The 15,651-nt window shown below is 45.4% G+C and overlaps 1 protein-coding gene across 1 annotated transcript in view; it reads right to left on the bottom strand.

Moving 5' to 3' along the window:
- The window catches only part of YES1 (YES proto-oncogene 1, Src family tyrosine kinase), a 72,168-nt gene that overhangs the window by 17,208 nt on the left and 39,309 nt on the right, over positions 1-15,651 (bottom strand). The window contains exon 2 of the mRNA XM_019546741.1: positions 2,982-3,254. Coding sequence (XP_019402286.1) covers positions 2,982-3,246 — 265 coding nt within the window. The 5' untranslated portion in view covers positions 3,247-3,254. The remainder of the gene's footprint in view (positions 1-2,981; positions 3,255-15,651) is intronic.

Below are 15,651 nucleotides of genomic sequence, written 5' to 3'. Positions count from 1 at the left end.
ACTGTTCTATTATTTTCCTGTAGTCAAAAAAACAAAAAAGGAAAAGCTCAAAGATGACATTTTCTGAGGAGTCGCTTGAGTCCAATGACATTGATAATCACAGGTATAAGGTAATCTGAGACTGATTTACGACCTAGAGGTGCAGGGGTTGGCAACCTTTTTGCCACTGCAAGTCAGTGCTTACAACTTAGCCTCTGCTGCAGGTGCGGGCCCACACTCCTTGGAGAAGTGAAGATGCTGAAAGGAGACCAGACAAAGGCAGATGCTAGGACCCTGGGGATACCTTCTCTGCGGCAGGAGAATAAACTGAACACAGCAGGTGCTAGGATGCTGGGGACACTTGTACCTGGAACATGCTGTTGTCTGGCTTTGTACAGACATTCAGTTTCTCCTGGGAGAGATGATTATTTCCCAGGAGAAACCCTGAGTATTCTGGCTTTTTCCCCCCCAAAGTAAAAATGGCCAGGAGAAAAAATAACCTAAGAACAATCAAGTTTAAATCACTCCCAGGAGAATTTCTCCTGGGAAAGAAAATGTCTTAACATGCTGTGGCTTCTCTCAGAAGACAGCATAGTTCTCCAGCATCCCCTTCCTTGACAGAGACAATGCGTTACTCATTGGACTCCACTGCTCCAGCAGAGAGCAGAACACACTCCACTGCTCCAGCAGAGAGCAGAACACACTCCCTTCACCGTGCTGCAGGGAAACGTAGGCTGACCATGGGCAGTCTGTGTCAGCCAATCTGGGCTGCCCTATGCCTTGCTGCTATTTGTCACCAAACAGACTATGGAAGCTAGCAGAACACACCGAGTTGTGTGCACAGGACCCCCGCCTGGCTGCAGTGTCAGCACTGCAAGCTCTGTGCTCTTCAGGACCTCAGATTTTGAATGTCTGTACACTCAGCTCTGGTAAGATTTTCTACCAAATGAACAAACCTGGGAGAATTCTCAAATTGCATGACTCTGTATACAGCCTCTTCTATCTAAATCCTGGTTTCTGACTGGAGCCGATCAGAAAATTGATTTTTGGATATATATAGCAATTTTATCAAGAGCAAACAAAAACATGTTTTGATGTGTTCAAAATTAAATTAATATGATTTCCTCCAAAAAAGTGCTTAATCAAAACAAAGTTTTGTGATAGAAAGCTGCTCTGACAATTTTTTTCTTGACCAACTCTATCACTGAAGTCTTTTCCCTTAAAACTCTGAAGAAACTGCTTGTTCTCTCCTTTATAATCTAAAAGAGTGTCTGTGAATTTGTTTGCAAAGGGAACTGGGTAATGGAAAGAACTGGGAGGGGGTTATACTGAATGAAGTGGAAAGCAGATACCAGCTCAGAAATTCTGCTTGACACATCTGCCTATAACATTCTTTTTCCTTGTTAGCTAGAGGGCTATGGGATGGGATCCAATGTGTTAGGCACCATAGCCACAGAAAGGTAAATGACTGTAACTCTGTGCACTCTGTAAATGGCTGTGGTGGTATCACTTATGAACTGTATCTCTTGATGAGAGGAGCAAAGCCTTGAGGGCTGAACATACTGCCAGAGATTTGACTACCAAGAAGACTTCATTTAATATTCTTCAGCAAATACTTGCTGAAAACTAGGTTGGGGGGTGGCAGGTGGAGAGGGGTAGGGCACATATGCAACAGCACTTGCCTGGTGGTGCAGTGCAGATGCTGGCTGCTCCCCTCCCCATATAGCCCATGGTTGCTCCCTTGGCACTCCACATGGGGCCAAGCCCTGCCTGGTGCAGCCTGTACCATGCTCATGCTCACACCCACCAACAGCACCACCCCAGCTCCAGCCAGCACACAGCTTTGTGACAGGGCTGTTCCCACTGCTGCTGCAGTTGCCTGGGTACTGCTCAGCTTTCCCCGCCTCCAGTGTCTCATCCTCCTCTTGCCCCTGCTGTGTTGTCCAGGCAGCAGGTAATGTGAGGAAGTGGTGGAAGCTGGGGGGGACTTATGCTGGACACCACATACCCAGCCAGGTGGGAGGGGGAAATCTACAGCCAGGTGGCTCCTGCCCCAGAAGCCGAACAGGTGAAAGGTGATTGGGATATGGAGCTGGAGCCTCACATGCTGATCAAGAGCCCCCTGAGCAGCGCAGCAAGGGCAGAAGGGGGAAGAGTCACTGGAGGCAGGTGAAGCTGAGCAGTACTCAGGTGGCTTCAGCAGCAGTGGGAGCAGCTCCGCCAGGAAGCTTTGCACATTGGCAAGGGCCAGCGCAATATCACTGGCAGACATGGGGCGGGCTGCCCTGAGTGGGAAGGGGCAAGGCTTGGCCTCATGTGGAGTACCACAGGCCTTATTTTGCCACCCCTGCCCTAGCCATGACCAAACTGAGAAATCAGATACAGCAAAGGATCAAGGAGCATCCAAAAACTGCAAAGCTGAGTGACAAGGGGAGATCACCCTTCAAGTCATGAGGTCTGCTAACCACCATCACTGCTATCCTGTCTGGATTCAACTTCAATTAGTTCACCTCCATCAGAGGATGGTGATGCAAGAGAAGAGGATGGCGATGGATTAAACCAATCTCATGTCTATTACAGTTCTCTTTGCAGGCGTCTTTAGAACAGGACTTGGCAACCTATGATTCACAGGCATAATATGGCCTCCAGAGCTATTTAATCCATCCTATGGACATGGGACTTTGGTAGCATTTGGTGGCAGGTTTTTTGGCATTAGCTGCTTTCCCTGTACCGCTACAGGAAGAAGCATAAGTGGCAGCGGCTGGGTCCTAGCAGCTGTCTGCCCACTCCCCCCCAACTCAAGCTGAATCACTCCAGCCCGCAGCTTAAATAGGCTGCCGACAGCTGCTTTGGAGTGACATGCACTAGCAGGCAAGAGCTGAATTACTGATCAGAAAAAGTAGAAGCCTACCACTTCCTACCTATGTGGTATAGCGTTATAATATTCTATATGTAAAGTTGTCAAATGTACAGGTTAAACTTCTATTTTAAACAAAAATTACCTGTTAAACTACTAGGATATGGACTTGGCACAGCTGAAAATGAAGATGATGCTCCTCCAAAGGGCGTCATCCCCGATGGTCCTCCAAACGGAGTCACAGAATGACTATTAAAATTAACTGACGGTCCCTTTATTGACGGTGATTGTGCTGTTTGCGTGGAATCTGATCCATAATGGCTGACATGGGAACTAACAGGTTCTGGAGTGTTTTCAGTTCTATATTTCATTGTTGGACCTTTGTCTTCTTTGCTTTTGATGCACCCCATGGTTGCTTCTGTAGTGGAGAGAAGGAAGAAAAAGTTCATTTTATTTTGTCTCCTTATAGTTTATGTAGAAGTATGATTATCAGTAAGTATTTACTGCTACTTCAGAAAATAAGAACAAAGGTAGTACCATTTATAACTAGAGAAACTTCTGGCTTTTCAACTGATAAATGCTGGAAACTTAAATTATGCTGGTTTTACACGTGGACTATACCTTTCTAACAAAAGTGTTCTGGGAAGAAACAGGAAGAATATGCAAATTTTTCCTCAGGTTTACACAAATTGATTTCACATCTGAATTGTTCGTCTGAATAATCTGGCAGTCAATAAAATTTAACTAAATGTACAAGCAATTGAAATGTGTTTAAGAGTATACAATTCATAATTAAATCTGTGACTTTCACTTCCATCTGAATTAAATCTAAGAGCTAAGCAGAACTGGAAAAAAGGAGAATTAGAGATGTATAAGAATAACTAGACCATCTACAGTAGATGGGGAGGCAGGTTGGATTATGCCCCAAAGCACAACCATTCATCTCTAACTGCTTTGGGTTAGCAACAAATTCATTTTATAGGCAGACCTCCACAATGGGAACAAACTTTTCCAGACAAACATCAAAGACGCTATGAAACATGGAACACTGATTTGACATGACAATTCTTTTGTTCGTTAAAACTGTCACTTAGCTTCAAAACTGAAAATCTCCGTTATTGTGTGAAATAATTAGCTGGTCCACATCACTGAGAAATTCAATTTGTTGACAAAATGGTTTTAACAGCAGAAGCTTGGAAACATTTACTGAAAACATGGCTTCTTTTCATTAATACCTATTATTCCAATCTCAGGCATCTTTCTCTTAGAATAGATAAAAGAATTAAGGCTGTCAGTACAGGAATTCTTTCCCAATATTTTCCCTATCCATTTATTCTAATTCTCAATGATCTCTGCACTCACTACCTGTAAGTATTTAAACTAAAGTTTTAATCACTGTCCTAACCTACTCAGTTAAATCCTTATTTTTCCTCAAATTTCATTTCATCTACACATCAGACCATATTAAAAAGATACCTCAGTTTCTCTAAGAAAGTGGACTCAAATCCAACTACATCTTTAGACAGGTAAATAATATTTAGGCAGATAACTAACATGCAAGTAATGTGTCAGGCCACTTGCACAGATTTTGGATTCTTATTCCCTCAGAAAGTCTCATACCTGCTTAAGTAGGTGGGGGGCAGGGGAGAGCTTCTCGTCTTTTAGGACATTGGGGGTTTGAACCTATACCTCATACTTCGCAGAGGATCCTAATAACCTAACCATGGGGAAAACAGAGTTAAGGGGGCCCTACACTCCATGTGCGGAAGCTGGCCCAGTAGGCAGCAAAAAGAGAAAGATAAAGTAGGGCCAGAAGGAAAGGAAGCCAAGAGAACATGATTCTGAGGCTCATGGAGTGGGTTCTGGGTTAGGACAGTTTAAGCAGGGGGCTGAATTAGATGACATCTTAAGACCCCTTCCCAGCCTACAGTTGTATAATTCTGCCCCTACTGCTGTTTATCAATTTTATCCAGAAATGCCATTGAATAGTTAGGCTGCTTACCTACTTAAAGGGGAGTTACATTTATTTGAACCTTAGTCTTGGGCCTGGGAAAGGGAAAGCAAACATTAGTGGAGGCATCACACACAATTACATTCTCCTGTACATCTTGATAAGAATATTTGTCATCTCTCTTCAGTCCCTAGCACTGGTCCACTTATCATACTAGGGGTACCTCTTATAGTTGAATTGTTGCAAGCTACAAAGCTGGTTCACAAATTTTGTAGGAAAGGACAAAACTGAAATAAAGAACAACAATTCAGTGAAATTTTATTACTGTTATTATTGTTCCTAATAAGGACTAGCTATATTTAAATGCTACCAAAGAAAGTAAGTCAAGGATCAAATAAAAGCACAACTTAAAGAAAAGTTAAATTCATTAACTGTTTAAAATACCTTACAAAAGAAACATGATAACATAGCTCTAGACAGCTTCTAATTGTTTGTTCCTGGATTGAATTTAATCCAGGAACAAACATCTAATTTTATTTTTTCCATGGCTTCAGTAGGATCTGAATAACCATTTTTACTTGCCTGCTGTCGTAATATTTTTCTTGTCTTATTCTAACAAATGTTAGGGGATCCCTTTAGTAGAGAATTTGTATGTTAACATTTAAAAAGAGCATGAACATAACTGGCTTTGTGAGAATATATTTTGCTAGGAGTATTTAGATAACCTCACTTACAATTTCAGGTATTTTAGTTATGATTTTATATGATACCCATGCTTCATAGAGATGATATATAAGCAGTATTTAAAGATAATGAAAGTATATATTTTTAAAAAGGTGTCAAGAAAAAGCTGCATCATTAAACATCTGGGTCATTATCTGCCAGAGACTGCTCTACCAAATTTTATATTCTATTTGTAGCATCTGGCTAGCTGGTAACTAGGTAACAAGACTTCAGATTAAAACTATAAAAAAACAAGTTTTCCAAACCTGGTAAAGCTTGCTGGATTCTGTCCAGAGTACTGCTGATTTAGCAAATGGACAATCTAGACAGTGATATCTGTTGTATTTATTATAACTACCTTCACTGACAAGCCTTATTTAATTATATTAGTGACCATAAATGAAGAAAATACTGTCATGTTAAAATGTAACAGCCTAAAAAAAATTCCTTGACTGAAGATCTGAATTTGTACAAGAAAGACAGTCAATGCCCCACCTTTTAAACCACTGTTATTTCTCTCAGAGATTAAAGAGATTAATGACTGAGATTCAAGTCAGCCCTTCAAAGGAAAACTACATAACAGACAAAAAAAACAAAACTAAAAACAAAACAAAATTATTTTAGATTCACATTTCCTTTAAAATTGAGGATAGATCTAAATTTATATTTTAAAAGGAGGAATAAAAATACACATGCAGGATTTCTGCAATATGCTGTGGAAAAATGAAGTCAGAAGAGTGATTTCAGGAAGGATGGTGAGGGAAACAAGACGGGTTTCCCTAGAATTTAGTCTTGCCATGCATTCCAGATAAAAGGAAAAATTCTAAACAGCTGGTCTGTAATGTGAGGAGTTGGTTATTCTGGTACTGCATTTGTTATTAAAAGGGTTATATATAAGCAGAGGAATTTCCAACACACATTTACATCTCTCTTCCAACTGTTTTACCAGCAACAAAACAAGAAGCATGAGTCTGAAGGCTGTGTTTCCAAATTTGATTTATGCATCCTTTTCAGGGGCAAATTTAATTCCTCCCCGCAATTTTGTGATAGGGACAGAGACCTGCAAAGAACAAGAAATTTAAGTGCACATGCTCGGGGCCACAGATGGTTTGTGCAAAAAACCAGCATTGCCCCCAGGCTACATAGTCATCTGACCAAAGATGGCACTTTAGGCTAAACTAGATGAAAAATATCTAGCAGCTTCTCTCCTTAGATATTAATGCTCTGCAAACCTTGGTGCTGACTGATGTTAACAACATTCTGGATGGGCTGACTGGGAGTTAACGGATGGAAGTTACATTCTGAAAGAAACGGAATAAAAGCATGGATGTCCAATTCTGTTTTTCTGAGTGGAAAAAGACCCAATTAAGAAAAATAGAGAAACAGAGTGGCTGTGGAAAAGACTGACGGAGATAGCAGACAAATCTCCAAAGAACACAAGAAAGAGACAGGTCTAGGACTGTGTTGCCAAGTGACATCTTGAAATTTCCACAATGAATGTTTCCCTTTTGTCTACATCTAAACTGCTCAAGTCAGAGATTGTATTGATGCTCTACAAGCATTTGGGATCTTAATGGAGTGTGCAAATAAGTCTTTTTGTAGCTTTTCCCCAACTAGTCTTGTTTGAGCCTCCCAAAATATAGAGACCATTTTAGTATCTTCTATTTTGTAATTGTTTTGGTTGCTTTAAGTAAAGTTGGGCTGGAAGAAAAACAGTACACCAAAACTATTTGCAGAACTGGTTTATCCTGCTGTTCAGCTTTTGCTGATTCTCTCTGCCTTCTAGCTGTATGAAGAAAATATAGCCCCTTTGTCTAAAAAAGAAACAAAAATCTAATTTAATGAGCCCCTCTCAAATATCATCTGCCAGAAAATAAATTGAGGGAAAATGTCTAGTGATTCTTGTTTGCATTTTCCTGGTCAAATTGTTTACCTGGCTGTAGAATCTACTGAATCTAGTGGGGAAGCAGTCACAGGACAAATGACCTTTGGGCGATGTCCTATTGAATGATCATCCGGAGTAGTACATTTTCCAGTCTACTTTTGAGAGACTATGGCTCAATATTTGTAATATTTATGTTTTAAATGTGTTCATGCTGTTATCAGTGTCCCGTGCTGCAAATTACACATAAAGCTAGTACAGGGGGACAAAATGTGTCAAAGAAGGGGACAATGAAGCAAGAGATCTGCCTATATGTGGGAGGAACCAGATGGACCTCCAGTAAAGACGGAGACTTAAATAGATTTGTTGACATGTCAACAAAAACTGGATTGCTGGTGACCCCCAGGAGGCTTTAGGGAAGCTGAATGAGATAAGCATGACAACAGACAAAGCAGGGGGAACAAGTAGATGTCTGTGTAGGGGAGGCAGGCAGTCTGAAGCTTTGGGACTTTCAGAGTTGAAAGACTGGAGACAGAAGAGCTAACTTAGGGGTGCACATGTTGGCTGGGCTGGGGACAGAGAGATTGCTTAACCCAGGGTTCCCAAACTGTGGTATGCGTACCACTAGGGTAACTAAGACATTTCTGAGGGGATATGCAGGAGAATGTGTGTAACGGCAGGTTTAATTTTCATCATGCTAATAATTGGAATTTAAGAGGTTACAACATGCTGGTAGGGGTATGTGGGCAGCTGGTAAATCTGGAAGAGGAGAGGGTATGCAATAAGAAAGTGTATGGTTTAACACAGTGGTTCTCAACATTTTTTGTACCAGGACCCATCAGTAAACATTGATGGCCAGTCCCGACCCAGTGAGTAGTGAAGTAGAAAACAACTCCCTGGCCCTACTGGTCAAACCCACTGCTCCCAATCCCCTCCAGCTCCTCTGGTGCCACTCACTCCCAACCCAGTGCCCCCCACTCCGAGCAGCAAGACTCATTGCTGCTGCTGCCACTGCTGGGACCCCGCGCCAGCTGTGCCACCAGCAGCGTGAACAGTAAGATGCAGAAAAGGGGGCCATGCTGCCCTCACCTCCTCCTGCCACCAGCCACTTGGGCATGGGGTTGTGGCTCTACCCTGCTACCATCGCCACTCCTACATTCATAGATTGCATCGGGCTGGAAGGAACCTTGCAAGTTCATTGGGTCCAGTCCTCCTGCATTAGGCAGGAAAGACAACTGGGGTCAGGTGACTGTCCAGTCTCCTCTTGAAGATTTCCAGGGTAGGTGATTGTACCACCTCTGGAAGTTTATTTCAGAGGTGGTACAATCATTCCTCAGCTGCTGGTGGCACAGCTGATGCAAGGGTCCAGGGGATGGCAGCAACGAGTCTTGCTGCCCTGCTCTGCCCTTGCTTGGCTTTTGCCGTTCCCCTTCTGCCCCACAGACTTACCTGTGGGGAGCTGCTCTCCACACTGCCTGGCTGCCACATGCTTGTGGCACCTCTTGTCTGACCACCCTCCCCCAGCCCCAAGCAGACCTTCCTTATGTTCTTGTGACCCATGGGTTGAGAAACCCTGGCTTAACCCACTGGAGTAGGCTGGCTGGGAAGCCTTAGCTCAGATAAAAACCTTTATTCAAAAGGAGCTCTCTGCTTTCCTGCTTGGAACTTCAGGTTGCACTTGTTCTTCTTGGCAAGAAATAAAAGTCCCTCTTTTCAAGAGCCGAACTAGAAGCTAGCTTCTTGAGTCAGGCCATGGAGCAAATGGAGAATATCAGGGACCAAAAGGCACGGTCTCAGAATAGGAAAAAGCCAGGGCTGGCACTCTCAGAGACTAGACAAGGTCATAGTGGTTATGATCAAGTGTCATGCTGGGGGACCTCTGTGACATGTTTAAGAATTAACTACATCCACTGGTTTTCAAACTCTTGGTGTCCAGAGCAGAGGTCTCCACAGTGGGGTGCTCAAGACAATCCACTGGGGTGCAGGAAGAAAATATTAGAACTTCTATTTATATTTATTTTTTATCTAAAAAAATAAGAAAGAAATTAAGCTTTACTAATATTTAACATACAGATTGACACTGGCACCCTCACTCAGTCCGTATGTCAGATGGTCACGTGTCACATACGGTACGCAAGGTATCCTGAAGGAAGAGAGAGAGTTCCACAACGTGGAGGTACAGTGTAGTACAGTGTACAGTGGTCTTCAAACTTTGTACAGTGTTACACTGAGTAGTACATGTATATAATTTACAAATAAATAAATATACATATATCGGGGGTGCGTGCTCAAACATTTTTTACTGATATGGGTGCTCGATCAAAAAACTTTGGAGACCACTGATCTAGAGAGAACACAGAGAGCAGATCAGACAAGAAGGATCTGCAAAATGTGCCCTGGCAAGAACAATTGTTATGTTTTTAAGACTAATGGATAAACTGGAAGAATGTTTAAAGCTAATACAGTCAGAATGAAGACAACTGAAAAGCCTTCAGAACAGTTAAAGTTGTTTTAATTTTTTCCATAAGGCAGATTTTACTTTGTGGCCCATGGGTTTTAGAAGGCCTTGAAAGCCAAAAAGGACACATGGACACAGCTGGAAACTCCTGTATCCACTTCCCCTGCCCTTGTCCTCGTTTTGGAATTGTATGCGAGAGGCCCTTATGTTTGTCTCGGCCAAAACTAAGCATAGGTGCCAATGACACAGAGCTAGAAACTGAAATAAGAAAGCAATAGGCGGAAAGTCCAAACCGTCAAACAGAAAGTCACAACTAGCAAACCTAAGTTATGCATGCCCAGCCATGGACAAAAGCACACGGCCAGTGCATGATCAACCAGAATATTCCATACAACTTGCATTGTAATTGGCTAACCACGACATATATAAGCCAACATAATTTCTGCCCAAGGCAGAGACCAGCCAGAACACGCTTTGAGCCTTTTCACAAGCTGGCCACTTATGAACGTCTCTCCGCCACCATCATCTCCCAGCGTACCCCTGATCTTGCATGCTCGAGTTTGAGCCGATTAGTGATTCGTCTGCCTAATAGCTATTGACTGGTTTTGCAGCTGTCGTTTGTAACCAAGCTTGACCTGCCCTGCACCGTTTCTGGTAGCGCAAGTAAAAATAAAACGTTTTTCTGCAACCATACGAATATAAGCCGCCTGACTCTCCGCTGCTAGTCCCCACCTGCTCAATTGTGTCGGCCCAGACTGCGACCAACCAACTTGGTCGCCACATGGCGTCACGAACAGGATCCAGGGGAGGCGAGATGGAGTCAGAGCTGATCTGCTACTGCCCATGGTGCAGTGGAGAGTGTCCCATGACCAACTCGGACGATCTGTGGGCACACATTGCCTACCACCAAGCAGCCGGCTCGACCCCAGCCACAATAACTGGGTACGTTTCCCTCCGAGAGGAAAACACCGGCAGGAAGGAATGGGCTATTCAACTAGCTCTGAGCTCTTTCAGGTGTGTGATGAGCCGCCCTACCGTCATTTACCGCCCCCAGAAAAAGATCGGTTCCCTGTCCCTCAGCTGTGTGAAGCCCGTGAGCATGGTGAACCCCAGCCTCACCCAAGAGTTTATCCGATGCATCTGGCATGTACGGGAGGGAGGCGAGAGTACCCCTCCGGATAAATTCAACTGTCCGAGCCTCCCACAGGGGTCTAGGGGGCACGAATTGGTGACCCAGCTCCATGAAAGTTTGGAGTCTGATGGACGGACTGCCACAAAATGGTCCGGCCCAAAATGGGACAAGGGAAAGATAATTAATGTCTTGTTCCGCGCCTTTACTGGCTTGCTGCGAGATAATGCAAACTCAGAAATCCAGTTAGAAACTGTTAGCCGAGCTGCGGTGAAAAATGCAGTGATGCTGCTGCCCCAAGATGGCACCAGCGAAGAGGGGAAGCTGAACGACCAGGAAAACCCCGTGAAAAAACCTGTGCCACCATCCGCCTGGAGCCCGCCTTCTCCTATAGCACCGCCCACACCGTCACCGCTGCCGTACGCACAGCCACTCCCAGAAAGGACGGAAGCCACAGAGGCTGGCAAAACCGAAAGTGATACAGAGAAGTCCGTAGAACCAGACATTCTTTTGGTTTCACCAGGCACTCCACCACCGCTGTATCCTAATCTCGTGACGGCACTGCCTGTCTCAGTGCGCAAGCGTGTGACGGGCCCACAGGGCATTCAACCTGAAGAAACCCCAATTGTCTGGCTCGGGCGCCTAGTCACAGAAGTGGGAAGCGAAACAGTCAACCAAGATGAAGTGACTGAACTAGTTCACAACACCACTTGGAGCAGAGGAAAAGTCGTGGACCCCATTCCCGTCCTGGCAAACGGACACTGGCCGATACCACTCCCAGCTTTAGTAGTTGAAGCTTTAGGATGCAGGGTACATGCTTGGCACGAAGGTGCACCGGGTCACCCAGACACAAGCTCCTTAGTGTATGCAGTCCTCAGAGCTTCCTACACCGGATGGAACCCACAACAGCAGACATTAAACCTTACTGTTGCCCAAGCGGCAGGTAACTGGCCTCAACTCTATCTGAAACAACTGGGAAATGTCCCCACTCTGCTTGAAGCAGTAGAAGCTGCCAAAGTCTATGGGGGAAGCCATAGTCTAACTACACGCCGACTGTTACAGCCGTCTGTCAAAGGCCCAGTAGCGCATGTTTTGGGCCAAATGGGCCGACTCCAAGAGGCAATGAACATTCAAACGTGGAAGACTGCATTTCCAGTCACCGATGACGGATCGGGCACCCCATCAGCCTACCCAGTCGGATACGCTCCTACCCGTTCTAGTTGGACTAACCAGCGACACCAAACACGTGGCCCACCTCCAGAACGAACACAGCAGGAACGAGCAATGTTTGGATTCCTGTTGAACAGCTCGGGCCTCACAAAGACCCAACTCAGAACACTTGGGGATGAAGGACAGAGAGCCACTGCAGTGAAGCTGGGATTCAAATTTAATGCTCCTCTACCCAGCAAGGCAAAAAACAAGTAATCGCCGTTGGCTCGATCGGCAGCGTCCCACAATCCACCGATTCTGACCCTCACCCTACTATTGCCATGCAAGACCCCAACAAGCCACATAGTATAGTACCAACAAAATTCCTCCTCGACACTGGAGCTCAGGTAAACGTCATCAAGTCATCGGTTCCCCACATGAAAACCAACAAAACCATGATGGTCCAAGGCCTCAGTGCTATCACAACCACAAACAGAATAAAATTTCTCACCAGTAGCCACGACAAGTACCTTGACGCAGTCATAGGGGGCATCAACCTCCTAGGTATACCTGGCATCCAAGCTCTCAATCTGAAACGTCAAGTTCTAGAGGCTCTACCAATTACCCTTGCAGCTGAGGATCGACACTGACCGACGTTACGAAACACCTCAACATGGCAATACAAACCCATCCCCACCAAGGATTACCTGCAAGGTCCCCTACATACTTTACTTACACATCTAGTCCAACAGCACTGCATCACCCCAGTCCAAACCAGCATCCCACTATCCCCCGGATGGGGAATAGCAAAACCTGGGAAACCAGATGCGGTACAACTAGTGGTGGACTACCGCAAGGTAAACAAGCGCTGTAACCCCCTCGCCCAAGCGACTCCCACTACTCTACTCCAGTGTGTCCAAGAAATGGCGCAGTTCCAAGCCCGTGAATGGGTTGGCACCACCCTTGATCTTAAAGACATGTTCTTTTCAATCCCGATTCATGATGAAGATGGAGTTCTTAACATGTGCATCAGAGGAAGCATGTTTCGGTGGAATGTTTGCCCACAAGGGTACTGCAATGCTCCTGCTCTGGCCATCGGTGCTATGAACCACAGTCTCCAAACGTTTCGTATGGAAAACCCAGCAAGTAAACAGGTAAAAATCTGTGGAGTTATGTAGATGACCTAGCCATCGTGGGCCGCAACACGACAGTGGTATGAAACATAACAAAGCATCTAGTACAGCACCTTACAGAACCTGGCTGAACAGTTAACTCGGTGAAATCTTGCCTCGAGCCCACCAACAACATTATCTTCCTTGGCACGACCTTCGAAGGAACTACCCATCGTGGTACTATACCTGACCCGATCAACACCTCCAACTGGGAGAAACAACCACTGACAACGAAAACTGAGTTCTAATCTCTACTTGGGTGTTTAAACTGGCTCTGCTATCACATTGAGCCAAAGTATTACCTGTAACTCCCACGCATCCAACAACAAATTCGAAACAAGACTCGCCAAAAAACTCCATGTACCCTACGAGATACCAAAGCCCTCCAAGAAGTGTTAAACGGCGGTAAAAAACACCCCGCTACAAGCCATCAACCCAACAACCCCACTGACTATCACAGTTGGGTACACTGAAGAACACTTGTTCACAACAGCGCGCAATACACAGAGAGAGTTAGTCTACACTGCTTACTGCACCATACAAACTGCTCAACACCACTACGGCACAGTAGAGAAGGTCCTACTGGCCACACAACTGGCTGAATCGCTAGCAACTGGAAAAGGGAAACTTCAAGCTGCAGGCGCAACCCTGCTACCGCGTCTACTCCATGACCAGCCGGACCCCAACTTCCAAGGAGAACCAGCAATGTGGGGTACGTTAGTTCTCAACCACCTATACCACTGTCACGGTTGGCAACACAAGGACCTTGCCCCACCTGAAACCCCATTGACAACGCCTACCTTGTACGGTACTACTGCCCCTGCTTGGATGGCGTCAGACGGGACGACACGACACGGAGGAGGTTTCGGCTACTATTGCAAGGCCTGCCACGACATTAAATTGTGGACGGGGTACGACTCCGCGCAAAGAAATGAACTTCTGGGGTTCAGAAACATGGTCCGACACTGCCTCAAGAACCACAATGGAACTCTGCCCGTTCCCATCATGGCAGTCGACTCCCAGTTCATCTATAAAGTAGCAACAGGCAGCGCTACGGCCACGGAGTACGTAGACAACTGGGAAGAAATTTGGGAAATGCTCTCCACCTTTACAGCGTTACCACTCATAAAAAACACAAGGTCCCATGTCACTTCAACTGACCCAGTCCACAAAACCATCAACAACTATTTACGAGACCCGCTCCATGCTGACTGTGTCCTTACCGTTGAAGAAATTGACACCAGCGTACGAGCAGACCCTTTCCTGACATGGCTCCCCAAACACTGGGGCCACCCCGGTCCCCGTGCCTGCCACTCCTGGTGGCGTTGAGCAATAAAGGCGAAATTACCTTACGTAGCCGTACAGACTGGGAGTAAATTGCACAAGCGTGTGAAGCCTGCGTAAAAGAAAACTGTCACCCCACGACTAGCCACAAGGGGGCACTAGACTCACTTACCTTCACTCCCGGAAAAACGTGGCACGTTGACCTGTTAGGTCCCCTCCCCGGGGCAAAACCCCCAAATAAAGGACTAGTGATCACAGACCCCGGCACCCGCCAGTTAGCAGTTATACTACTAAGAAGAACAAATGCTGCAGCCGTGATGACTGTGTTGGCAAGTGCATTCGCCATGTGGCAAGTTCCAACGGCCATTCAATCTGACGGTGGACCACTCTTCACTTCTACAGCCACAGACAAATTCGCCCGACTCCATAATATTGACTGGCACCACCATCTTCTGTATCACCCACAATCCAATGGAGTAGCAGAAAGGAAAGTTGGACAGTATAAAGAAAGCCTCCAACTCAAAGGGAGCGGAAGTTATAAAAATTGGGTAAAGCACAATCACGAAGTCCTCGTCGCACTCAACACTGGAAAAGAGCTCTGGAATGAGAGAACTCCACAAACCGCAACACTGGACACCAAAATTCACTCCAGATGAGCTAGTTTGGGTCACTCTCCCTGACCCCCGTCAACACCATCCACAAGCACTCAAAGGGATGGTGTGAACGTCAGAAAGCTACTCCAACACCTACCTAGTGTCTTTAGAAGACAGCACGCAAAACATCCTTGCTCACCACAACTGGCTAGCTCGGAGGTCGCTACCAACTAATAACTGACCCCCAAAATTTTGTGTGGAAATTGTGCTGTGTCTTGTTTTGTCTTTCAGCCCTTCCTGCTAACGCCAACCATGAGGCTTGAAGTACTACTTGTATTGAGCTTCGTTGGTCTGCTATTATGCAAGTCTGGAATCAGAGACAACTTGTTCCTGATGATGCTGGGCCTCTCCACCACTGAGTGCTTTGACCTTGGAGAGAACACAACAACGACCTACCACCTGTGTTTCCCACGG

The sequence above is a fragment of the Crocodylus porosus genome, unplaced genomic scaffold, assembly GCF_001723895.1.
Source record: "Crocodylus porosus isolate Cpor-Errol unplaced genomic scaffold, CroPor_comp1, whole genome shotgun sequence".
Classification (NCBI taxonomy): domain Eukaryota; kingdom Metazoa; phylum Chordata; order Crocodylia; family Crocodylidae; genus Crocodylus; species Crocodylus porosus.
This window is presented reverse-complemented; position numbering and strand designations above follow the sequence as displayed.